The sequence below is a fragment of the Ambystoma mexicanum genome, chromosome 10 (genome assembly GCF_040938575.1).
Source record: "Ambystoma mexicanum isolate Mex_15411 chromosome 10, UKY_AmexF1_1, whole genome shotgun sequence".
NCBI classification, from domain to species: Eukaryota; Metazoa; Chordata; class Amphibia; order Caudata; family Ambystomatidae; genus Ambystoma; species Ambystoma mexicanum.
In genome coordinates, this window is record NC_090932.1 from 1,385,299,350 (window position 1) to 1,385,326,918 (window position 27,569).

Here is a 27,569-nt window from a genome sequence, read left to right on the forward strand (position 1 = left end):
GTATTTACACGATCACAATAACGCACTTTGTCCTCAGAAGTCAATAATGATAAATATATATAATTCTAAAGTGGTACCACTAATGTTATCAAATCTCATTAAAGTGCATCAACTGTACGGTTAAAATGTCACACAGATTAATAATGAGGAAACCAGCAATAGAGATAGGAAGGAACGCAAGATGGTTGAAACAATAGGCAGAATACTGACCCCTACCACTAGGCACAGTTCTGTGTGGAGATCCCCCCCACTTGGGCAACCTGTAAATAAAGATATATAGCACAAGCCCAGTCCATATAATGTTCGATAGTCTTACTTCCTCCTATTAAGGTTTTACCCCCCCAATGTACCTGGTGGAGTAGAGTTCTCTGATGATGTGTCGACCGATCCTTCTTGAGTGACTCCCTTTCAGGCAGGAGCCACGGATCGTCGAGAGGTGTCGAGGACCTCGGTGTTCGGTGTCGGGGAATCGACAGCCCTTCTTGAGTGCCCTCCCTTTAAGGCGGGAGTCACGGGTCGTCGAACGTCCGACGGGGAACAGGGTGAACTACGGCAGGGAAGTGACAGCTTCGTTCCTAGCGGCGCTCGTCGACGACAGAGCGTTGGCGTCCTGCAAGGAAGAGGCGTGCGGGGCACCTCAGTGACGATAGTTCTGGACCGCAAAGAGATGATGAAGAACTGTGGCCCAGCAAGGGCGTCGAGTCGTCGGCGTCTCTGTGGTCCTTAGGTGGCAGGAAACCCACCGGTGGATGCTCCTCGGCGCGTCGACGGTCGGGCCTTCTCCAGCGGGAGACAAACAGGTGACGATGCAGACAAGAGCGTCCGATGATCAATTGAAGTTCTTAGGCCATCGGGAGCACGGCGGCTCTGTTCGGCGATGGCGGTCGTCGACAGTGGTGGACAACAGTCTGAGTGCTTCTCCTTGGAGTTCCGCGGCAGTCCCCATCTCGGGTCGGCAGCCTGTCGAAGGTCTGTCTACCAGGGAGCTTTGGCAAAGATCAGCTGTGCACGATGGTCCCTCGTAGCTCGGGAAGAGGGCGCCTTACCAGGTCCTCTCTGGGTCAGTGCTTGGAAACACAGCAGCTTTCAGATTGCGAGGGAGAGCCACAGCACTCCTTCTCGTCCAGCGAGGTTTCAAGGTCAAGCGTCAGTTACTCCAGTTACTCGTCGTAGTGGACTTCAGCTTCTGAACATGATTCCTATCAGTGAGAGGTCCCCAGATACACTGTTGATTTCCCATTCATTCCGCTGGGTCACACTCAAGCATCCAATCATGACTACGGGCATTCATGCATGCAGGCAGGCAGCAATCAGGCACACGAGGTATTCAGGCCATTCACTTCTCTCCAGACACTCACAACAAGTTGTGTATTGGGACAAGTACCGAGCCATTCAACACTCCAAGATGCATTCATACGGTTTCGGGCAGGGTTGTCTCAGTCATTGTGTCAACCACCAGATACTAGACGCCCACAACACAGAATGCATATTCGTCACACACTCTATTCACCCAGGTCCCACCCATAGGAGGTACCCACAACAGACATCACCGGGAAGGCTCCAGCTAGTCTGGCCAGGCCTTCACAACAACACCATATATGGCATTTCCACCCAACAGCCAGTCAGGGAGAAGGGACAGAGTCAGGGCTTCCCAGGACTTTGGGAAAACAAGGTAATGGGTAATAGAAAGCAAGAGGCCACAGGGGCCATCTTGTTTTCCATCAGGAATCAACTGATCCCAATGGCAGGGCCGGGGTATCCCAAAATGGAGGATACTCCGCGCACCTGTCAAGTTCAGCATGGAGCTGCCACCAGCCCATACCCTGCTCTGCGGGCCACCCACAGGTGCCCAAAAACATACACTAGGGGCACAGGGTTGTACCCCCACCCATGGGTGCCATAAGGGTATCCCACGGGTCCGTTCACCAAACCAAAAGAAAGAGCTGCACCGACAGGAGTCCCACATGAACTCCGGTGCGGAAAACACGACAGAACACATGATAAAAAACAGTAAAGGATACGGAGGCCCTGTCCCTCCGATGCATTTCCAGCATCACACTCGGTCCCAAGCCCATCAGGTTCCTCAAAATCGAGCCTTAGGGCTAGACCTGGGGCACTCGGGCCCAAGCCCATCAGCTTCCTCAAATAGATATGCAAAATGCGATCCAGGACTGAGCAATTCACGCTGGCCCAGATTTTGCTGCTATACAATACAGACAAGTGCACCTTGGCTTTAAGAGCCTGAATGCATACATCAAGGCCCACCCAGGACTGAGCGTATACGATTTTCAAGCAAGTAAGTGCGCTGACCACGTGCAGTTATTTGAAAATACCACCCCTAAGGAGCAATATGAGTCGGCTACATTGTTACTGACGTTATTTATGGACCAGATAGATTTCCTTTCATTGGAGCCAAAAGCCACTATTTTTGTTTTATTTAAATTCGGCTGAAACCATAGGCTTCAAAGTAACCGGCTGCATATCTCAGGCTATGCCCTAGCTCCTTCACTGTCAAATAATGTAAAATGGCTGTAAAATGGCATAGAGAAGGTTGGGTTGCAGAACTCCGATCAAGAGTGGCAGAGTCAAAAAATGATAAAAAAAGCCAGGGAGGCAATGGACAGCCCTGGCAAGCACCTTTATTAGTAGCAAACTCCCTGGTAGCCTCACGTCTATAGTGGCCGATGACAGAGGCCCTATTATTAGAAGAAAGACCGATGATTATCTGCAAAAGAGGACTCGGCACACCCAGTTTCTGAAGTTTGCCCGACAGGAGAGATCTATCCAGGGAGTCACAGGCCTTGGCGAAGTCTAAAAAGCCTGCATATACTACACCCCCTCTTAACCTCACATATTTGTCTATAATAGTTTTGAGGACAAATACATGATTAGTTGCTGTGAAACCTTTTCTAAAGCCTGCTTGATAAGGGGGTAGTATATTCTTTTCCATCACCCACAAATCAAGCCTTGCTGCCAGACAACTGGCAAATATCCTCGAGGCAATATCCAGTAACGTTATAGGGCGGTAACAATGGGGGTCTGTACGTGAGCCCTTCTTAAAGATTAGCAGAACAGACCCTAAGGTGTCAGTCATTTAGTTACACCGTGGTTAGAAGAAGGAACTTATCCAATATATTCTAGAGAAACCTTCCTATATCGTGGATGTGGCCCCAAAGATCCCCGCTGTGTATACAATCAACGGTGGTGGCAGATTGAAAGTAGAAAGATGGAGGACCCCAGAGAAACCGATAAGAGGAAGAAGAGGGCAGAGCACGCCTGCAGGCCCTCTCAGCTGCTTATGGTCACCTGCCCATCCTCTGCCGGTCATGAACAACCTTATCTTCTCTCCGACATCTCATAGCCACTGAAAGTCGCTCAAGCTGCATTCACCTTAAACAAAGCTCAGATTGGCTCTATGTGTCCCACAGATCTGACTGACGGTATTTACATCACCAGTGAAGGTGGCAGACAACCACCACCCGTCCACTGTCTCTGGTGGCCACAACTGCATCCAAAATCCAAGGTGAACCCGTGCTACGAGTGACAGTAGGACATCCGCTGTTGGTGCAGCACTCTTTCTTGGCAGATTATCAAAGTACTAGCTCCAGTTATAAAAATGCCAGGATACTGACCTCCTGCTTTGGAGTTTTTGCAGCAACAGAGAGGATGCATCGATAATCTGGTTCCCCAGGGAAGGATTTGGGTGGCAACAAGACAGAGTTTGCACTCCTGCCAGAGAGCCATTCCATGTAGAGCTGATGCCTTTGCTCACCAGGACAGCTCGCACTCAGACAATGAAATGGTCCAAAGCTGTTTATATACGTCTCATGCTTTGCACACCTTTTACTGTCATGGTGACTATTCTGACAGATGGAATGAGCACCATACCCAGTGTGAATGGCATGCGCAGAAGGAATGCACACTTGAATTATTATTATGGACATGTTTGATAAGTTGGTGGTGATACTTATGGTTCCAAATGCACTTTGTTTTTATGCAAAGCAGCCAGCTTCCTACATTCAGGGCACCTACATCACTCAACACCTAGCTCCAACCCTCAGTCACGCCCACACCGCTGCCCCACCTGTTACCGCACTTCGCACACGGAGGAGGGCAGAGGGGTCCCCCAGTACATTTTGGCCATTCTCAACCCTGGGTGCCCCTAACTGCACCACTACCCGAATAGATGCGAGATTTAGCGTTGCATGGCTTTAAGGTCATAGTCATTAAGCCAGAGCCACCTTAAGCACTTTTGGAGACCGGGGCACAGACACCTTTTTGGCCCCTTCCACCAAATCAAAGGAATTGGATCTCGAATATCTGAATGCACCCACCCCATCGTGATCACAACACACAGCTTGATATGTGGCCTTGCAACAATCAAAATAGCCAATAGTCAAGGAAGAAACCGGGTGTGGAAGGGTGGTTATCGAATATGCAGGTCTTGTCGATCTTTGATAAAGTTATGCTATTTTGGACAAGGTAGAGAAGGGCGCTATTCCCGGCTTTGGGGACCTTTTAATGACCTATATGGCTGAGGGTTGGGTTCCAATCCTTGGTGGATAATCCCTTACATGGGTTGGGGATGCTTTCTAGTGGTGGGGAACTGTTTGTTGTGTGTTTTTGTTTCTTGTTGTTTTGTCTTATTGGTTGTGTGCCAGGGATCTTTTATAAAATTGTAACTTATTTACAAATATTATTGATGTTCATGTGTTCTGTATTATTTTGTTTCATTCTAAGGTTCTTATAGGCATTGCAATTTGAACACGATACGGTGTACTGGAGATTGCTGTATTGTTGTTTTAAAGTGATTAAAAAATTTAAAAAAATAGCCAATGATACTCCCTTTCAGCCCCTTTCCCTCTTCATTCTTGCTGTAATCTGAATGACGGGCCAACATGAGCAGTCCACAACAAGGGTACATGTATTCTAGCCTAGGGTATGGACACATTGCACCAACAGCAGCCACGGGAAAGATATACGGGCTGTACTATAAATGCAGGACACAGATCGTATGAAAAAAGTGCACATAATCCTGAATGGATCCAGTGAGGCGATCCTCCGATTGCCTCACAGTATGCAAAAGTGCTGACACATGGATACGGGAAACCAATTGTACGTCAGGTGTAAGCTACACAAATCCTAGCATAGATAGCGGAATAAGTAATTGGAAGCTACAAGGAAGGTGTCCGTATCCAGACAGACTGAGGTTAGGAGAGGGGCATGTTTTTCAAGTAGGGTTGCCATTAGAGAGAAAAGAATGCAGTGGCTGTGGTGTGCAATGTATCGGAGGAAGCAACGCTATAGCCAGTGAAACCATGAGGGAACCTGTTTAGAGGATCATACCAGGAGAACAAAATCATTTTGAATGGTTTATGGTCTGGCGACGTTGACCGGTTAGGCGATACAACAGTTAATGTGATGCCCAGGATTACACATTTAAGAGGTGAAGCTGTAATTTGCCCGCCCTCTGAAGTTTTTTCACTCTACCACTTTCTTTTTTTTTAGCTCGTATCATGTACTAAAATAATCCCATTTATAAAACTAACTTGAAAAGTAGACAAATCGCATAACCTTAAATGGCCATTTTATCATCAAGAGAAGTATATTAGTACCAGCATACTAATAGATCTTAAAAAATGACATCTGGGTTTCTTTTTTGTATTTAAAGCTTCAAAAGTTCAAATATACCCAAAACACAGGCTTGTGAAATTATTTTTAAACATGCACAAAAACCTTTGAGTTATATAAAAATAAAAAGCCAACTTTTTTTGGTGAAAAGTTCAAAAATGAATGAATGCACAATAAATGCAATATTTGGTCTGCTGTCTTCTGTCTAGAATCCCTTCGACTCGAATGGCCTACATAAAGAAACAGATCAGGTAATGGGTTCAACGATGCCATCAGCATGTGAGATGGCAAACCTTTTCAAGGAAGATGGCAAAGTAATGTCAGTGAAATAAGAGGATTTGACCAGGATCACAGTATCGTCTGCTGGCAATGCCAGGATACAAGCATGAATGCTTAGCTTCCACATTCTTAAATTTGGATACTTAATCACCTCTTGGACCAACACTTTATACTCCCCTTTGGAGGTGACTGCCTAGATTTTACAAGTCTCCATCTGAACAAACCAATTTCTAGACCTTTATACTGATGTTATGTACGTTTCTATAGCAACCACTATCTGGTGCAGGTAAATTACTGATAAAAGCACCCGTTGTGCTACAAAACAAAGTACATATTCATGCAGGTTTATCAACTTCAACCATAGGAAAGTCTGAGTTGACGTTCCTGGAATTTAGTATTTTAATCTTGCATGTGAACACAGATCTCTGCAAGGAGTGCCTAACATACTGAGCTATCTTCTGAACCATTGCAGCACTTGGATTTATCAATATGCATTTCACCTTTGGCCAATGCACATGATTAATGTAATTGCCACATAAAAGTGAGAACGCCACAGGAGCTGTAGCGAACGCACAAACTATGTGTAGGACAGTGAACTCCGAAAGCATGACAGGATGAATTGATCAGAGCTGTAGGTCCAGAGCCCCCGCAGCACGCCATACATATTCCGACGTGTGCTATTTAAGTTTGGTAAACAATGAGAGCTGACGTTCGATCAGGCAACCTTGGGGGGCCCCTCTCCTAAATTGGGGACCTGGGGCAGGTGCCCCTTTTGCCCTCCCATAAAGGTGTCTCTGCATTAAGTCCTAATGCTGGGTCACTAGTTTGCTATTGCTCCGAGGCACGCAGCGAGAGTTGCTACAGGAATCGGCGAGAAGTCTGTGAAATTGCGCGGGTGGCTGCGAAATCAGGCTGGTGTCTGAGGCGATGGAGGGGTGGCCATTTGTGCAGCTTGCGACAGGTGGAGCCGCTTAATCCTCTACCTGGTCTGCTCCTCCTGTTCTTTTCTGGGCTTATCCTGCCTCACTTGGCCTATCCCTAATTGCTTCGAATGCAGAATGTTTATTTTTTAAGCGTTTTGCCCGCATAATATACTTGTTCATGTGTTTTGGCAACCACTGTGCTCGGCCTTGGAGCGCCACTCTGATTAACTGCCGAGGAACCGAGCGCGCATTAACTGGCATTTACCATCTAGCAAGTCCAAATAATAGCACGTGGAGGGCAGGAGTGAGCTGTGGCATCCATCCCAAACCAGGCTTAGTTCAGCTTCGGAGCATATTTTCAACAAGGTTAGCTCTGCACTCGAACAATACGCACTTTGTTATCGATGTATCATGGTTGGCCAGTGATGCCAATAAAGGTGGATTTTCCAACTGCTCACCAGTGTAAGTTGATACACGCGAGCCAAAAACAGAAATGTGATTAGTGAGCACCACCTAGTGGTGGAGATGTGGAATAGGTCTTCAAACAACCTAGCTTTTAATCTAGCATCTATAAATGTGCAATTAAAAGGTACACTCCTGCTTCTGCGGCTGCATCGGGGGCCCGATAAACACTGCAAACGGGGTGCATGAACCTCGAGCAAAATACCTCAGGGTGCGGGATCCCTGAACCCCGGCATTGATAAAAATACAAAGAACGCATACAAGTGTCAACAAACAAGAGAACTGTTTGTTTAACATCAGTGCAATGTATGCACGCCCGTAAAAGTAATGGCCTACATTAGTATAATGTAATGAGATGCATAGTGAATGAAACGCGGTTTTAACACTGTGCATTGTTAGTCAGTGTGGTCTACCTGTTTGTAATGTCGATCGGAAAATGTTAGTTGCACTTGTGTGTAAGTTGGAGGTTGATCAGTGGACCCAATACCCTGCAGTTTCGTCATCCTACTGTAGTCGGGTAATCCTGAAAGACGAATGGTGGGCCACTTCTTTTGTACTCCCATCTTTATGGAAGGGTACATTGAATCTGTTCAACAAAGATGCAGCAAGAGGTTTTGATGCACTGAATTCTGCTCTCCAAATTTCACAGCTTGAACCTCTTGACCAAATCCATCACCTCGACCCCTGGATCCTCTGGACTCGGGAATTTCTTGAACTTGATGAGGAATACCTTCAATTATAAGTTCTGCCCGCTTACTGCAATGGTGGATCAAAGAACGAATAACCCGTTGTTTGGCTTTGGCAAAACAGATAAGGGTAGCACTCAGGCTGTTTTCATGCAGTCGAACTCTAAGGCGCAACCTTTATGGAATCCCATTTGCCGGACCCATCCCCAGCCTAACGCCCAAACCGAGCCTTTACCCTCAGGTAACGCTTGGAAATATACAGGTCAAGGTCACGTGGCGTGAGGGACCTAGCCAGAAAACCCATCAAAGATTTCCTCAATAAGGAAAAAGTCTTCACACTTTGTCATTTACCGGTTCTTTGTTCTTAGCTTGCCAAGTTATTTTTCATGGAGTTTTTCGGTGAATATTTTCGTCCGCAAAACTCATTGCAATTATTTTTTTACATTTTGATTCCCTATTCCCCTGTTCCCCACATTCCTTACCACTTACATCCCCTTACCGACAGCTAGTGGAATCCATCCTAACAGTGAGTAGTAGATCCCAAGACCTACAGAATGAGAATCTGGAGCCAGTAAAGCACCTCACTTCTAAACTCCCACAAGTTTATTCCTTGTACACGGCGCCAGTGTCCCAAGTACATGCCTCCAAGTCCTGCGGGCAGAATCCTGGCCAATCGTCTACAGGCCCGATTAGCAGCCCTGCTGCTTAGAGGAGCCTAACGCACAGTGCAGAGATGCTGGCTGAAGCATCTTTCCTGACTAACACAGCGGCTGCACTTAACAGATTACATACATTTTAAAATAAATGCCCAATGTACGAAAAACTCCACTAGAGTGTTTGTCAGGTAACGCAAATGTAATTAACTATCCCGAGTGTTTTTATAGAGCTTGTGGCCAATGGTTCGACCGCTCTACCGCCCCCCTTGCACCCGCGCCCCCATTTATCACTGGATGCTGCTACTGGCTGGCACTACAGATACATATTAAAATATAATAGTAAAGAGTGTAAGGCAGCAACAACAACAAACATTTGAGGAATATATTATTATTATGTTTGTTTGTTTGTGGCTACTCGGGGGAAGAGTGTTGAATACGGGTATGGGGTGATAATAGGCTGAGATGGAATAGCCTTTTTGCCGTAGCTATCTGAAATGTTACCAGGTCAACTGTAATTTGACTCTGCGAGCAGTGCTCTCCTCATGGAATTCAACAACACGTGAATTGAAATGTTTTTAGAACAGTTTTATTATTTTTTTGGTTCTATATAGTTTTAACATTGTTAAATGTGTTATGTAATGTGTATTGCTTTGTGTTACTTTTATTGTCTAATGACCGAAATAAAGCTTTTGAACTGAACTGATATAGTTATTCCTTCTCCCCCTCGCCGACATGGAGCGATTGGGCCTGCAAGTGTCTTCCGCTTAGTACTTTTGCTTTGTGTGACGAATTCCAGGGTATTGCCACTGCTTCCATGGGGGAGGCCCTTTTCCATGAGGCCAGGCAGGTGAGGGCGCTAACTGATAGTCCCCTGGGGAGGGGGGGAGGTATCGGCTGGTGTATCTCATTGGGAGGGAGACCCTTCATGGTACCAGTGATGATGACCCTGGGAGAACGCAGTATTCACCTGACCCTTACTTTTGTGCCCCCACTGTCCTTATCCTCCACTCAGGCCTATCTGGTCCCCCACGCCTCTGTCTTGTAGTCAAGTAGTAAGTCTTGTGGACAATACTGGTACGAGGAAGAGGAAGACTTACCCAAACTTAATACCAAATACCACTGAGACGAAGAAGAGGGAACAAGAAGGCAAAAGCCGACTGCAAAACCAATGCACACGGTACAGTTAAGAGGCATTCCCAATCATAAAAAAGAAAGAAGGACTCAATGGGCAGTCGAGCCAGCCCTGGAGGAGCAGGGAGCGAGACGCTCGTTCTGTGGCAGAGGACCTGAATGTCAGAAACCAAGGAACGAAGAGCCGTGATGGTATGAGAGATCCCAGCGAGACGGACCTGGCCAGTGGCAGTGGAAAAGGAAGCCAGGCCAGCAGAATCCAATTGAGAACAAATACACGAACATCCGGAACGGGCAGAGCAGTCTCGAACTGCAGAGCAGTGAGGGAAAGAATGCTGAGCGCAGCAGAGAAGCTCCGCTCCACCTCGTGAAGAGAACAGAGACTTGGCAAGACATCCCAAAGGAAGGGAAAGGGCCGACAGTTAAGGCATTAGAGGAGCTGGAAACATCGAAAAGCCTCGTAAGCATATCCCAAAGACCCCAAGGGGATAACATTGTACAACTTGAAACAAACTTTGTAAATCACGAAAATATACCCCGGAAAGTCCAAGCGGATAGAAGAAGCATTGGGCAACTTAATATGAACTTTGCAAACCTTATGAACACATCCCAAAGGGCACAAGGGAGAAAAGGAGAACCATATACGCTGACACGAACATTAAGAATAACCCTATGTGGGACAGTACCTGGCAGGAGAGTATACCATGTCTGTCTAGGTGGACACCAGGTAAAGTAGTGTAGGGATTCCACAGAAGTTGACAAGTAGGTTCTGGGACACATATGAAAAAAAAGCAAGGAGCAGCAACAAAGTATCTAGAGGTTGAACACCAGCCTCCAGGCAGAGACCCATTTAACCAGTGGGCTGGAGCTCACACACAGTCGGGGAGGTGCAGAAAAGGCATAGGACGACAAAATAGGGAAACCAGTGGCAGCGCAAACATCTTTGGGAACTGAAACACCATGAACCCAAGTCGGGCAGGTTAGTGAACCTGACTTGGGACACCATTGGGAAAGTCTTTGGTCCGGTCTGGCAGGTTAGGGAATCAGGCCATATAAAATACTGAGATGGTACAATTTTGATTCACAAACAAAGGAAAAAGTTTCCTCCAGAAGACTGGGGAAATGTGTACTGTTTTCAGACAGTGGGCCTCATTATAAGTTTGCCGGTCCAGTAACAACGGTACCGGTAAGGTTGCCGGTACCGTTGTTACCGGACCGGCAAACTACGATTTCAGCTCGTGGGTTCCTTCCCGCCCGCCAGGTCTGATCTGGCAGGCATACAGGCACCATGAGCACGGGCCTTTTTACAAGTTTCCACCGACTGGCTGCTACTGCACCGCTAACAGAGATGGAGGGCACGGCAACCCATGGTGCTTGGTGCTCCCAACGCACATATCTGAGGACATGTTCCCTGCTGGTACATGACGAACATTCACTGCACTGTGTCAAATCCCCGCACATGAACTTTGACTGTGTGTTTTCTGAGACACCACCCTTTTCGGTGGCATCAACTTCCCGTGCAACGTGTTCACACCACGAGACACACCACAGGCAGTGAGGAACTTTCAGTACAATTCACGTCTTGATGGAGGCTGTTAGATTGGAGCTACCCAAAATGCAATAGGCCGAAACACTATTGTGTCGACTCTTGTTTGTCTTTGTGGGCCAAAGTGGCAGAAAACCTCTCTTGTTTAAGTCTGTTTATTTCACTGTAACTTTGTCTAAGAAGACGAGGAGGTATATGTAAAAAATCACCAGACGATTGAAAAAATGCACCTATGATAGTAAATGTTTCTTTGTTTTGAATGTGGAAGGTTCACTATATATGATTTCATGTCATGTCTATGAAATTATTAGCAAAAAATATAAAAAATTGCCTTCTGTTCGGGATCGCCTTGACCAATTGTTTATAAATACCTTGAAGGACATGGTACGGTCAGGGAAAAGCCAGGTGCCCCTTTCTTGCATGTGATAGTAATTTATGCATGAAATCTTTCGAACATGTAATGCAAACTGGGATCTCTACTAATTTCATTTGGCACACCACTCACCCTAACAGTAAAACATCCACAAACCACAAGACACATTTCGGCAATGCTCACTTATGGTTGTGAAGCTTGGGCTGCTCGCTTGAGTGGAGGACATCTCATTTCCCTAAATGCTCAGTTCCTCTTGCTTACCGTAAGTGTCCTGACTCCTGAAGTATGCTTTCATGATAAGATGCATGCACAGGAGAAATTGCATGGGCTGCTTATGGGGGATGGATGGAACTCCAGCAGAGCCCTGGCTGATGAGCAGATTTTGGAGACTGCCGGGGCTCTGAGCATCTGTCTCTCAGCCTAGCACAACTGTAGATGAGAAAGAAGAATGGTGTGAGGAGACTCATGCCAATGCAGTCTTCATAGGGTAGAGGGTGGTTTAACAGGGGGTGCTTTTCTCATTGAGCCATGCACAGCCGCATCATATTGCACCATTACAAAATTCAATCCTGTCTGCCATTTAGCATGTCATTTCAAGGGGACTCTGGAAGGTAGTCCCAAAAACCAAATTAGTCAAAAATCAATCCAATGAGCCATGAGTAGTAAGAAAAACAAAAGTTTATTACATGCAGCCTGGCCCGCAACAATTCAAAAATCATTCAATGCGCCATCATTAAATGGTGTTTCTTTACAGGAATGAGTGACATCACAGTTCTAACAATGTTGCCAGGGTGCATGTAAATGGTTATTTACCTGATTGGACAGTTATTGCTATCCTCTACAGAATTCTATACAATACCTAGCCCTATTGGCCTACCCTATTCTTTGTGACCAATCTAAGGACCTCCTCTTGACAATTACATAATCGGGTTATCTAGCTTCTCCAATCATAATTGGATGGTGTAAATTCTAACATTTTGCAACATGCAAATCAGTTTCCCATTGGCTGTCCCATCTCGAGTGTTCCATGGTGGGTTTCTTCCCTCTTAATTGACTAATTGTTTTCTTAGGTGTAGACAGTGTGGTAACTTTCTCATGAGACCCAAATGTTGGCACCATCTGACCATTCTCTGCCTTGTGACTGTACGGCTGACAGCTAATATTGCGACTTCTCTTCGCAAACATGTTTCACCTTTTAATACATTTCCTTCCTTTCCATGATGGGACAGCATGATTTCACGTGGCTTATTTCTTGCCCATTTACCCCAGGACCTGGTGCAAATCTGGATTGTACATCTGCACGTGGATATGTGTACGTGTGTGTGTGTGTGTGTGTCTGTTTGTATTGTATTGTATTGTATTTATTTACATAGCGTGCCAAGCCCTTAGGCATCCGGGCACATTTCTTATCATTACATGAGTTACACAGTTCCATAGACAGTATTTACATATTTGACTTGCAGAAGTTGTATGACTTGCATCATTATAAAAGGCATTATTGACATATTTGAGATTGCAAGGTACAATGGCATATACCAAAGGAGAATATTTATATAACAAGACAAATATCTACAACAGTGTTCAGGCGTAGTTGCAGCACGTTAGCGCGGTAGGCAACAAACGAGGCATGAGTTGCGAATAGGCAGTCAGTTAGGCTACATTCGTAATAAGCTAATGTTTGACACGCTTTCGAAATTTGTGGTAGGAAGGTTCCTTGTCTGTGTGTGTCATTTCCCCCCACCCTTTCATGATACTATACTTAATTCCCTGCATTTGAACAGGTATCCTTTTTCCTCTATTGACAAAGTACCCTTGTTGGGTACTTGGAGCTTCAGTCTAAGTGGCCATTTTTCAGGGACAGTGTGTTCCTTCTGCCTAATCAACTTCGATTGGCTCGCACCTCACAGCGCACTGCCCCGTTCTCACCCAACTGTGGCCTTCATCTTGCTAGTTTTAAGTGCTGTGTAAGAACATTGTTTTTGTTATATTTTTCACTTGTTTATCCCTGGGGAACCTGCTGCACTCTCTGCTTCAAGCCAATCCCTGTGCATCTTCCCTCCAGTGTTCTGACCTTGGCGCTTACAACGTCTCAGACAAACAGGAGTGCAGTGCATCTTACCACCAGAAATGTGATTATTTCTTTGCGGCCTGGTTTTTTAAAGCCAGATTTATTTTTACATGCATTTTATTTTAGAATAACACAAACTCCAGTTGCTTCATGCTGGCTTGCTAATGTGAATTTCTATATGTTCCATTCTATTTTCTATGAACGTTGTCTATTATACTTCTATGAGCAACCTTTCAACTAGAGGAAGTACTGGTCACCTCCTACATTGCTCTACATGCTCTACATGCTGTGCACTCTCAATATGTTAAATGCTTAAAGTTTCTAATCTGTATTTCTTCATTGACTGCTCTCAGAAATTCATCTATCCCTTTGTCAGCTTCACATAAGGCCTATATGTCGTACAAAATGGCTCGCCTTCTGTGTAGATCATGTCTCATGCTAGAAGGATTTCCCTAGCTTGTACTTTCTCTCATGTCTGGTGTGTTGGACTTGCATCCCAAACCTCCCCCTGCCCCCTTTCGTTCCTTCTGGAACAAACTCTTTCATGAACTCTTTGTCCCTCATTTCTTGTTCCCTCGACCCAATCGTACGCATCTTTTGGGACCCATATTTTGGTGACATTTCTTAAATGTCGTCCTCCCCATCCCCCCCCCCCTTTGTATAATCCCATGGGCTACATCCTAGAAGCTACAATCTCTTGTCCGCTGTGGGATCTACATAGTATTCAAGGTAATGTTCTGTATCTGGGGTGGTGACCCAACTGTTCCTGGTGGGACGATTGGGTGCTCTACTGTACCATCCTTGGCTTTGTGGTACCGGGAATCTGTATGCAATGGCACCAAAAACAATGCATTTTTTAGATATATTACAGTGAAATAAGATGCATCTGCAGGGATATTGCATAGTAATGAGGCTGGATTGGGCACTAATTGGTATTCTGCCTCCACTATATTGTTTAAAGGACCGAGATCTTGTATGAGCCTCCACAATGAACCTTTTGCTTTCTTCACATGGTAAATGGTCGTAATGCATGGTGATGTGGATGGTACTATAATGCCATGCTCGATCAGTGTTGTAATGGTATCATATATTTCTTCATCTGCCTCGCTGGATAATGGGTATTGTTGTGGAGTATTGCACCTCGTTTGAGTTTGATTCTCAATGCTATTCTGTTTATTATTAGCCCCACTTCATGAGGACTGTCGGTCCATAGGCAACTGAGCACATTTGCCATGTCTTCATATAACTGTGATTGATGGTGTACTGTGGCAGTCAATATGATGTTCGTTAGATCTCTGTGCTGAGCCCGTCGCTCAGCCACCTCCAATTCTGAGGGTCAGATACTTCTCCAGGCAGACAGTGGGGGTAGTTCTCCCTCCTCTGCAGGTGCCTCCCTCTGGAATGGCCTCCCTTCCCCATTCAATCTTGAGCCAGACCATCTTAAATTCCGGAAGCAGTTGAAGACCTTCATTTTCACCTTTGACTTCTCTCCCCTGCTGATCCTCCTGTCCGCTGCACTGACTGGTTGCCTGGCTACCCCCAGAGTCTCACTGGGTAGCAGGCTCCTGCAAAACCAGTCTCCCCTGCACAGCCTCCGGGCCTACCGTGCACTTAGGGCTGTAACTGTAACCCCACAGTCCTCTGCCTCCTTGCAGTTACCAAGAGCAGCACTTTCCTTGCTGCTCATCCTCTGAGCAGCACTGCCCCGATGGCACTTCCCCCTTCCCTCTCCCTAGCACTTCCCCCTCCCTCTGCACTTTGCGTTGTCTCCACTTGGACGATCTGTATAACACAAGGCCTAGTAAGATTGTTTGTTTTTTTCCTCCCTCTGGTCCCCTCCACCCCTTGTCTTGTCACGCCTAGACACACTTGTGTAGAGGCACGTTATAAATGACTTATCATATCAAAGGTGCAAGGTTAATATTTGGAATTTTACTTAATGAAAAGTGTATAGAAAACAAGTATGACAATTAAACAATAAAATCCTTGAATCCTGGAGGGGGATCCCTTCCGTTGGATTACTTCAGGTAGTATAAACACAATGTCTTAAAGTCTGAGTTGTTAAGTATAGTCTTTCATAAAGCACTTTCTTAAGGATGGCAAAAAGTGTCTTTTCCCAAACAATGATTCCTCGGAAATAGTAGAAATGTCTTTTCCCACAATACTGTTTTGGAGAATAACAAAAGATGTCTCTTCAGCTTTCAATGATGGAAACATTTCTCTCTTTCACAACTACTTCCCAAATGACAGGATGGCAAAATGTCCGTTTCACACTACTGTTCCAAGAATAGTTTCCTATTATACTCCCCGGCCAGGAATTCTACAATTGACTCTTTAGATCACCTGATCTACTCTCTTGCCAGGTATCTTTCACTGCATCACTTTCTTTCATAGGCTTTATGTATTATCTGCTGTACTGCCCTGACAGGAATTCCCCCCTTCTGGATCTTGGAGATCCCCAGGTGTACTCTCCTGCCAGGTATTTTTCTCCAAAAAGGGTTCACTGCCTGATGTGTTTTGTTCACTGGGTTTTTCTACAATCTGCAATGCCTTTCAAAGTATGACACAGTTGCACTCCATCACTGTTTATTCCTTTTGAAATTAAGTACTACTTTTTTAAACTTCCCTCATATTGACATCTGATATATGGAGATTTGTTCAAGTTCTTTTTGTCAACCTCTTCACTAGTATAATCTTGGCTTATGGCAATACTTGTTCCAATTTCCCCCAAATTGACATTTCATGCAAGGAGATTTTTACAACCTTTGCCTTTCAACTTCTTCATTAATATCTTTTGTCTGGTGGCAATGTTTGTTTCAACTTTCCCCAAATTGACATTTCATAAAAGGGAACTTGTGCAAACCTTACCTTTCCAGTCTATCTGGTCAGTATTTAAATGTGTATTCTTGTTGACCTGTATCAGGACCCTTGACTTCTCTGGGCTGACTCACTGGTGCAACGTGTAGCTGCGGCAAAGGTCTGTCTTGGGGAAGGCTTCCCTGGTTATGTAGACCCTCATCTGGTTCCTACATTGGCTTTATCACTCCTCACTGATGGAACTGAGGAATTCCCACAAACCCGTGTCCTTTACAGCCTCTCGGCAGCTGGCTACCTTCCAGCGGTCTACCCACTTTACTTCCACCCATCTCCTGTCTCACTGTTGGAAAGACCCTCACAGCTGATTATTAGCAGAACCAGTCTGCACGTTGAGTTTAATGTTCCTTCTATTGCTCATTGACTCCTTCCCCCTCTTCCTCGTCTCAGTACATGAGCCTTTATGAGAGTTGGAGTCCACAAAAGTTTAAAACCTTTTAATGTTACATTGTTTTACATTTGTGTTTAAATCAGAGACACCAGACACAGAAGATGTTATGTTGGTGTTAGACACATATGAAGTCTGAATGACATTCTGTTTTGGATGTCTGACAAGGAGGGGTTTTAAGGTTTCACAACTGGAGAGCTTTGAATAACGACAACATGCCGTCAAACTCTGGAATTATAGGGTCTTCTTCACATGAAAGGGAAGAATACTGCATCTCTCCTGATGGAGTCACCACATCTCCCCGACAGCCATCTCCTCCCATGTGATCCTCCCTCAGAATACCAACCCAGGGTCAGGATTCGGTAGCTGCTGCCTTACCCTGGTCCATTGGAGGAGACTTTAAGCTGGGGTTCAGTGATGACTGCATAGGATTCAACAGAGAGCTGGGACATTTAACACAGTTGGAGAAGGAGCGGTGGCCTGACATATGAAAGATATAATTACCCTAATACAGAACTAAGTGAATGCTAGTGAAGAGTGTGAACCTGGGATTTGCACTCCGCTATGATAGGACTGGCTGGAGAGTAAACCAGGCATTCAGAGCGTCTGGGACTCGCATGCCAAGTGAAAAGACAAAAAGTCCTGGCAGGAGAGTAAACCAGGCACACACCGAGTCTGGGACCTGCACCCAAGTATGGAAATAAAACCCTGGCAGTAGAGTAACCAGGGGTCGGAGAAACAGGGCAGAGACCCCCATAAAGGGCTGAGAAAACAGGGGAAATGCCCAGGAAAATGCAGCAGAGGAGCTCCTATCTCCTCGGATGGGACTGGAATCACATTGCAGGTCACCAAAGGTTTTAAGTGATGTGTAAGAACACGGTTATATTTTTCACTTGTTTAGGGCTTGGGAACCCACTGTACCCTCTGCTTCTAACCAATCCTTGTGCAGCATTTGACATCTTCCCTCCAGTGTTTTGACCTTGTCTCTTGCAGCGTCTGAGACAAACGGGAATGAAGTGCATCTTACCACTAGACCTGTGAATGTTTCTCTGCAGCCCAGTTTTCTAACTACTGTAAAAGACTGCTTTTCAAAATGCATTTTATTTTAAATTGGCACAAACTCCAGCTGCCTCATGCTGGCTTGCCAATGTGAATTTATGTTCCTCACTATTTTCTATAAACGTTGTCTATTATATTTCTATGAGCAACCTTTCAACTATAGGAAATGCCATGTGTCTCCTTCCTTTACTAAGGAGTTTATCCTATTTCTAATGTACTGCTGCATACTGGTCACCTCTTACTTTGCTCTACATGCTGTGCACTCTCAATATATTAAATGCCTTACTTTTCTAATCTGTATTTCTTCATTGACTGCTCTCAGAAGTTAATCTATCCCTCTGTCAGCTTTACATAAACCATATCTGTCATGCAAAATGGCTAAGTGGATGGCCTTTATGTGTAGATCATGTCTTGTGCTAGAGAGATTTCCTTAGTTTGTACTTTCACGTTTGGGGCATTAGACTTGCATCCCAACAACTCCTTTGTGGGTGTGAGGAGCTGCCCCTTTTACTGTACTGAATTGGAAGTGTACTGGCCTCCAGGGAAATTGGGAGATTTTCCAGCAGCTCTGACCCTCTGTTAGGCTGGTAAAGCAACGCATTGGCCACGCGTTAAGTCTGACCTGTGACTGGCTTTTCAATGGCAAATGCCTCCTAGGACGCCTCGAGTTTGCAGTAGGACCATCTTCTATCTCAAATGCTCCTTGAAAGACCTATTATTAATTATATTAAATGTTTATGCCAAGTGTGAGCAAAGGCTACAAACTGGTGCCAGAACACTGTACAAATATTGAAATAAAACCAAATATATGGCAATGTTGCTAACTTGTTTGGTAATTCACAAGTGTTTTTCAAAGGATGTGTCCCCCTCCAGTTCTGTTTTTTTCTCACTGACCCACCCATGATGAAATATGGATTTCTGAGTTGCAGTAAGCGAGCAAGCATGCTCATGCCCGCAGCAGCTCACTGCAGCCATGTGATCAGTGCCACATTTTCCCCTCTCCTATTTCACTGTCCAAGTGGTTCAAATAATGGCACTCCTCTGAATACAAGTAATACATTAAATCGACCCCCATTTGCAGGAATATTTTCCAGATAATTGAAAAAACCTGAATGAGGACGAGATTCCCCAATTTCCAAGCTCACCCTCACACTGTCCATGTTTTTGGGAAGTAAAATTTATGGGGAAGCGTGGGAGTAGATTGGCAGCCAAGAGAGATTATGGGGGTATCCCCCCAAGAAGTTGATCAGCGTATGGGTAAAAATAAACAAAATAAGAAACACCCCATTAATTAATGTAGGGTCAGAAAAAAGGGTTGGTGCTTCCTCTTAGAACTGTAATATGTTGCATGTAGCCAATGTGTATGTTGAGACATTAACCTGATGTTGTGTTCTTCTGGTTCCAGCTTTTCCAGCATATCATACGCAGAGAGATAAAGGATGAGGATGCACGCCATTTATCACGGAAGTTCAGAGACTGGGCCTATGGACCAGTCTACTCTTCTCTCTATGACCTCTCATCATTGGACACCTGTGGAGAGGAGGTGTCTGTGCTGGAGATCTTGGTGTACAACAGTAAAATAGAGGTAAGTGCAAAACATAAGGATATCTTTGTACAGCTATCTGAATTGGGCTGGAGAGTTTTCTTTCATGCTTTTTCTCCTCCTGAGCTAGGGCCATACTCAAATGGGGTGGGCCACCAAACCCTGTTAAAGGAGAATACGGTCCATTTGGATAAAACCAGTTTGTGGCAGCACACAAGTTCATATGGTAGATTGGCATTGACTTTGAGTCTATGCTCCTCATGTTGATTGCCTGAAATATTTACAGGCTTGCTCCACTTTATTATGGAGTAACCACTTTGGTAGGCTTAAAGAACCTTGCTGGAGTCTGTTGGAATACATACGACTCACCCAGACGTAGAGGGCTCAGTGCCTACTATCAAGTCCTCACATGTCATCACTGAATCCATTCAGTGAATTGGCTTAATGACCACTAAACATAACCAATTGTGTTACTTTGGTTAAATGGACCATCATTAGAGCTCCATTCCTGACCACTGTCGCTGAATGTGTTGGTTTTGTGCATTGGGTATTTGCTTGGAGACAAGTGCAAGCATAGCTTGAAGTGGACCTCTTCAGTCAAATTGGTCAAGAAATTCCTAACTTCTTTGCTGACATAATCAGCCAGTTGATTGCCAGATTGTACTATGGGAATTATTCAAGTTCACTGAAAATGGCAAATGTATTCCAAACGTCAGTGTTCGGGTGAGGGGGATGAACACATTAGAGGAGCTGGTCAATATGTTGCATCAGAGAGTTTGAGGACAGAGGTAAACAGAGGGAGTACTATTCCACCAGGACACAGCCAGTATGCACATGTAGGTAGATACATGAGGCGACAAACCATCGACTTCTTGGTTAAAGGGAACATATGATAATGCCAGCAATTTAGGATGTGCAGAATAGATGAGTACAGGACAAACTGGGAATAAACAAATGCCTTATATGAAACCTTATGTGCAGAAGACTACGGTTGGGCTGGAACGGCTAGACAAGCTCCAGAGCACACTTGTGCTGCCACATTTGACTGAACATTAGAGGGAAGGTGTGAACACCCCGATAGAAGAATCCAAAATAAGTTGGGGAGGGAGAAAACAACTAGGATGATGGATGAAATTGTATTACAGATGCATACATCTGCAGCAATGTGACTTCTTGAGGTGTACAAAATGTGTGAAAAAGACTTGATGATGTGCATTTCTCATGGACCCTGGCCCAAACTCTGGCAGGGATTAGACTAGACTGTGGACATACAATTTCCTACTGTTAACTATAGTGGGCCTGAAGATGTTGTGAGAAACCAGAAGGTGTCTCACCCACTAGTCCCCAGGGATCTGTCAACCAGGTGGCCATGATACGGTAATCATTTTTGGATCGAGTTCCTGGGGGTGGAGCAGTGCGGGAGGATCACCTGGGTGAGGGGTCTTTTGGGAGTGGGACACCGGATGGAGAGACACAGTATCCCCTTCCTTGTAACACCTTTACCCCACCTTAGCAAGTAGGATATTTAGGAACTCTACCTCCCCACCTTTTACAACATGAACACTTTCACATGGACAGCCCGCGATGAGCCGTATACCTGATGTGTCCCAATACAATGGTCAGACGAAGTCAGGCAATTACTGACCATCACACACACCTGACTTCTATTAAGCTTCCCCACATGGATAAAAAGCAGAGCACGAGAGCACACTCTGAGCGAGGCAAAGCACATTAGGAAACATCATTTCTGCGATGGCAGTTTAACGAGAGAAGAAGGAAAGCAATACCAAAGGGAATCGCAAGGAGGGAAGTGACCTTTTCGACAAGGAACAGTTACTTTCCTGAAACCTCGAGAATGGAAAGCGTAAGACCCGGAAACCAGGCTGAAGAATCCTGCATTGTGTGTCAGAGGTACCCGGTGCCCTCCCGCATCAACAATCAAGGTAGCGAGAAGCGTCAGCCGGCGTGGTACTGTCCTTGGCTCTAACAATAAAGCAGCGTCAGTGAAATCAACACAGCTGGTGAGTTGGGGCGACCGATACAAGACTGGTCTGTGTTGAAGCCAAGGTTGCAAGCAGCAACATTTTATGGCGAGCGGTGGAGCGAACATGGTTAAAACGCGTGTGGTAAAGGATGCAATTAAAGTGGAACTGCTGATGAGTGATTTAACTTTTAAAGCAAGATACAATACCTTGACAGAGTGGTGTGGCACCTCGTGGGTGCTCAGTCGAAAGTATCTGTAAGATATCCAGCTGAGAATTGGCAAAGTGAAAGTGAGAAAGAGAGTATATTGAGAAGAGAGCGGGTAATTGTGAATCGAAGTGGTCCTGAGACTGGTTAAGCGAAATCCTGCGCACAGGCAAAAGTCTTCTATTTCTAAAGTAAATAAAGCTTGGAAAAGTAGAGAAAGTTGGACCGAGCCCAGCGGAGGGAGATCAATTGAAAGCTTTGTGTTAAAGTGGGTCTGAGCCCGGCAGCGGCAGAGGGGGACCCGGGGTGAACAGTGAATCACCAGAGACATGTGAAATCCTGAGAAGAAAGGAACTTTAATGTTTGTCGTGTTCCATCAGGCCCTCTAAAATAAGAGACTTTGGAGGACAAAGAGACTTTGGCACAGAAGGCCCTGATGTTGAGGTTTTGAACTGCATCCTCGTGCTAGAGAAGCCAACGAGTGTCCTAAGCTTGAGTGTGCTACCTTGTCCCATGCTGAGAACTTGGGGAAGGGAAGCCAACAGCTTGAATAACCTGACATATCATTTCTTGAACACTTTTCTTTTGCATAACATTGTTTCCCACACTATTTGTATTTAGGAGCAAGGATTGGCAATAGGTTTATTGGTACAGGTCATTTTATTTTGACAGACTTGAACTAGGACTGTGTTAATATTATTTGATGGTTGTAGCTTGCTCCCATCTTTATATTTAGGATTAGATGGCCATTTTCCAAACCCAATCTAAGTTCAATAAACACCCTTGAACTGTGATCACTTGTGTCTGTCTTGCTGGTTTGATACTATGCCTTCCTTACAATGGGTAGAGTAGAAGGTGCCCTAACAAGGCTGGTATATGACCCAAAGGCCAGTAATACCTTCCAGAGGTGCAACTCAATGAACCCATTTTTATTTCTGGGTCCGTAATCAAAGATGCCATGGAGGAAATGACAGTGGGCCATGTTTGGCACACAAGATGCTTTCAAATCTGAAGACTCTCGGAAGTGCTTTGTAGACTTGGCTTTGGCACTAGGTTTATTCAGTGGATGCCATGTTCATGTTTGCCATAACTGGCGCTATCTGTGTTTTGCATATCCATGAGACTCCGTTGTCCACCCTGTATACTTTTTATAAATGGACTTTGGAGCCCTGGGGCTGTCTCTTGGCCAACACAATTATGGGCACACAGTAGATATGTTGTTAACTGTTTCCAACCTTGGGGCATATTTCACCAAATAGAGCAATGCCAAATGTTTTTTCGGTCTGCAAGTTAAATTAATCCAGCAGGGTCTCTACCTGTTCCCTGGTTGCAAAACTGATGCCCTTGTTAACCTTCCAAATAATCTACACAATCGGCTTATGCCTTCAGATGCCTTTGCATACTGGTTGATGTGAATACTGAAGAGTTATAAAAAATAATTATATTAGGCTGGATGATAACCGATTGCTATTGGGTGAAGTTGCCCTTGTCACTCGAGGGTGTCAGGAATTTGACACTCGTATACCAAGCAGGAACTGATGCCAGCTGGTATTGAGCCCTCACCTCCCAAACATTCCCCAAGTAGATAACGAATTGCGCCAGTGAGGCAATTGGACCTGGACTGTCTTGGCAGGAGTCACATGTGTCTTCCTCAAGCATGCAGTGTACATGCAGTAAGGGCTGGGGTGGATAGTTGCTCAGTGGAACACCAGTTGGCTGGAAAAGAGGTGGAGAGTAATCCGTACACAGACGTTCGCACTGCCCTTCCCAGTGGCTAGGTGCTCAGGGTCTACTTTAGACCCACAAACTCACTTAGTTGTAGGGTCTCCTGAAGTATCAACTCTGGGGAGAGGCATGCCGTGCTTGGCTGTAGATATTGACAGGAATACATCTTGAAGACTAACATGGGTGAATTACGTATTTTCCTGGGATCATGGTATCTGGCTAGACACAGGTGCAAATCCCAGGTCGATAAACCGGGTCCTGTTAAATCAGGTGAGAACCCTTAGAAGTGGGAGGATTCTGGTATACAGTGCTACATAAAAAGATGATTTTATCATTAGGTTGATTTTATCAGGGCTTGCTAACATTGCCTACTGTTAAACTGTTGGAAAGGTGTGATATTCTGTTTATCCAGTTATGTTGGGCCGATGAGGCCTCTTGTGTAGCTTTGGACGGAATTAAACTTTCTTTAGAGCAGGTGGCATTGGGGCTTTGGTTTCTATTCAAAGTATGTGCAAGCCTGGTTTCAGTATTTTGTTCTCTGGTTTGTGGACATACTCTGTGATCTGTAGTTCCATCAGCCTGGCAGAACACATGAACAACCCGGTTATACAAGACGTCAATATGAATGCCTGGCCAGATGGGGCAATTCAATGGCTTTCGAAATCGGGAACATAAACAGATGTGGGGATCTGATAATCAGGACTATAATGCCATTATTTAGGAATAGTTTTTGAGACCATTCCTGCTCTACATTAAAGAGGTTTTGTCTCTTAATGCTATAGATTTTTCTGATTCTACAAGAATACACACGTATGGGTTTCCAGAACTGCCACAATATAAAGAGGTTCAGTGGGAAGACACCCCTTGTTAATTCTGAACTTGATGCATCAGTCTGGATAGAAGGTTCTAAACCCCCAGCGATGCAAACAGGTCTCATTTCTCCAGCATGGGGTCTGACATGGATTCACATGCTCATGAATATTCCCCGTCGTCAGGCCGGGAATCCTCGGTATAGAAAAAATCAGTATCAGTTTCGTTTCTGATCTGTCTTTCTCAGTAGTAACCAATCACTGGTCTCTGGGTCATACTGCCCCCAGCCAATGACTGCCCTCTCCCTAAGCCCCGCCCCTGGCAGCCATCCTCAGATTTTTACCGCACGTTCAAGTGTTGGGAGTCCTCGTGCTTAGCTCTCGAGCTTTTGCTGCGTTTGCGCGCTTTTTTCAGGAGATTTTCTCATTTTTTTGGTTAAATAGAGACTCGAGCTCCACCGTTTCTACTTGCGATCAACGGGGATCCGTTTCGGAGTTTCTACGCCCCTCAAGGGTGAAGATTTCGTCGAGTTATGCTTTTGGAGGATTCCAGAAGGTCCGAGGCCTACCCCGGACATGGCCCAGGAGAAAGGGAGCTCGACGCCCGGGAAGCTGCTCAGGACCTGCCCTGAGTGCCAGCTTCAGAACGTTTTCAAGGAGGACGAGCATTCGTTATGCCTCTACTGTCTCCATGAGGACAAGACGCACAAGGAAAAGGACTGTGCGTTTTGTGGGAACATGTCGGAGCGGACCATGAAGGATCGCCGCCTCCGTCTCGCCAACTGGCTGGAAGGTAAGAGCCCGCTAGGCGAGAAGAAGAAAAAGAAGTCTGAGCGGTCTTCTAAGTCCTGTGAGGGTGCTCCGGCGACAGGGGCCCAACAAAAGGCTAAGCACCGTGAGTCCGCGGGCACCGGGAGTGCCGAACGGTCGGGCTCCTTGGCTGCCAGGCAGGGCGCATCCTCCCCGGCGCCATCGACCACGAGCCAACGCTCTGGCTCGGGTAAGAGGAAGTCCGAGAACCCGGCGAAGCTTTGGGAGAGGCCCCGGTCGATCTCGAAGATTCCGGCAGAGGGGGAGCGAGGCTCGGACCCTCCCCCCAAGGTGAAGGCCCCAGGCGTAAAGAAGGTGACGTTGGCCTTAATTCACCCTGCTAAGACCTCGATTGAGGATGTCGCTGCGGCCCGGGCTCAGCCTGTGGAGGCTACACCAGTGGAGGCGCCCTCAGGTACCAGAGTCTCCCTGCCACCGCGGAGGGAGTCGTCTTTCAGGCCCATTGAGAAGACCCCCAAGAAGTCCTCGTTGGAAAGGGTGGGGGAGGGGTTGGTGGCCATCGTGGATACGGACACGACCTCTGAAGAGGAGCTCATCCAAGTCGTGGAGGAGGCCCAGCCCATCGGGAGGGATCCCGACGAGGGCGACGACGAGGGCGACGGTGATGCAGACGAGGCTCCTCAAGAGCCCTTGCTCCCGTCGTTTCCGGTGCCGCAGGACACCTCGGTGGCCATTTTCTCAGCCATCCAGTCCTTATGCTTGGAGATAAGGACTAGGTTGCCCCTTCCCCCGATGGAGGTACCTGAGCCAGACCCGACGGAGGAACCGGAGCCAGGACCTTCGGAGAGCCCACCACTTAAGAGGAGGACGACGCATCCTAGGCCGACGAGATTGGATCCTTCCATGCTATGATTTCCAGAGCATCCGAGCTCTTCCAGCTCTGCCCCGAAGAAAAGGAGGGGTTCCTTTACCAACGGCGCGAGGCTAAAAGGAAGACGGTCCTCGCCGTACCGCTTCTTGATGACATCTGGGACGAGGGGCTCGTCCTCCTCAAGAAACCTGCCACGGCTCCTGCGAAGAGGGACCGGTATGAGAAGAAGTACCGGGTCCCTGACGCTGCCCACTTGTGCCTTAGGGCGCAACCTACCCCGGACTCGGTCGTTTCGGCGGCGGCCAAGAAGAAAGCGGGGGGGGCATCGGCCTCGACTTCAACCTCCCCTCCGGACGGCGAAGGTAGGAAGCTGGATGCGATGGGACGACGGGTCATCTCATCTGCAGCGACGACCATCAAGGTGGCCAACGCCCTGGCCATCGTAGCCCGCTACGACAGGGAGTTGTGGTTCAAGATCGCCCCTCTGTTGGACTTCCTTACTGCCCTGGAAATCTTACAGGAAGGTGAGATTGCCTCGGACCACGCCATTACGGTGGCTACGGACATCGCCGACACCGGTTTCCGTCAGTTGGGCAACAGCGTTTGCCTGAGACGACGAGGATGGCTCAAGGCGACAGATTTCCGCCAGGACGTTCAGACCAAGGTTTTGGACATGCCTTTCGATGGGAACAACCTTTTTGGCAAGGTGGTTGATGAATCCCTTCAGGCGATCAAGACAGACACGGAGACGGCCCGTGCACTGGGTGTGCTCCAACAGCGACGGTGGTCCTTTTGGAGTTCCGGAGGCAGACAGGGTGACTCCAAGGGAGCCGGCAGCAGCTCCTCTACGTACTGTCAAGCGGCAAGGTCTTCGTCGCAGGAGGCCTACAGGGGACGTGGCAAGTCCAGTGGATCCCGCCGTCGTCGCCAAGGTGGTCAAGGAGGCAAAGCGGCCTCCAAGCAAGATTGAACCGACCGTCGGGTTGGGCCCCCGCCGAAGCACCCTGGTGGGAGGCCGGCTGACGAAGTTCGTCGGCGTGTGGGAGTCCATCTCCACTGACCGTTGGGTGCTGGACGCCCTGGCCCTGGGGCACGCCCTCGAGTTCCAGAAGAGGTGCCCCCCGCATTCCTCCCGTGGCCAGGAAAATCATGTCCCTCAACTGCTGTTGGAAGTAAGGGCGATGCTCAGGAAAGGTGCCATCGAGCTCGTCCCGAAGAGGCTTCGGGGCTCCGGAGTTTACTCAAGATACTTCCTCGTGAAGAAGAAGACAGGAGGATGGCGTCCCATCCTGGACCTGCGACGACTAAACAAATACATCAAGGCACAGAAGTTCCGGATGGTCACCCTCCAGCACGTGCTGGGACAGCTGGAGCAGGGCGATTTCCTGTCGTCGTTGGACTTGGAGGATGCTTACTTCCACATCCCTATTCTAAAGAGACACGAAAGTTCCTCAGGTTCGTGGTCAAAGGGCGGCACTACCAGTTCAAGGCCCTCCCGTTCGGATTAAAATCGGCGCCCAGGGTGTTCACCAAGTGCCTAGCACCGGTGGCGGCGCGGCTGCGCCTGCAGGGGATCCACGTCTA

General features: G+C 46.7%; 1 protein-coding gene across 3 annotated transcripts in view; it reads left to right on the forward strand.

The window, feature by feature from the left end:
• The window catches only part of TRPV4 (transient receptor potential cation channel subfamily V member 4), an 848,481-nt gene that overhangs the window by 645,080 nt on the left and 175,832 nt on the right, over positions 1 to 27,569 (forward strand). For all 3 annotated transcript variants that reach the window (XM_069619410.1, XM_069619409.1, XM_069619408.1), the window contains exon 7: positions 19,482 to 19,661. In XM_069619410.1, coding sequence (XP_069475511.1) covers positions 19,482 to 19,661 — 180 coding nt within the window. The remainder of the gene's footprint in view (positions 1 to 19,481; positions 19,662 to 27,569) is intronic.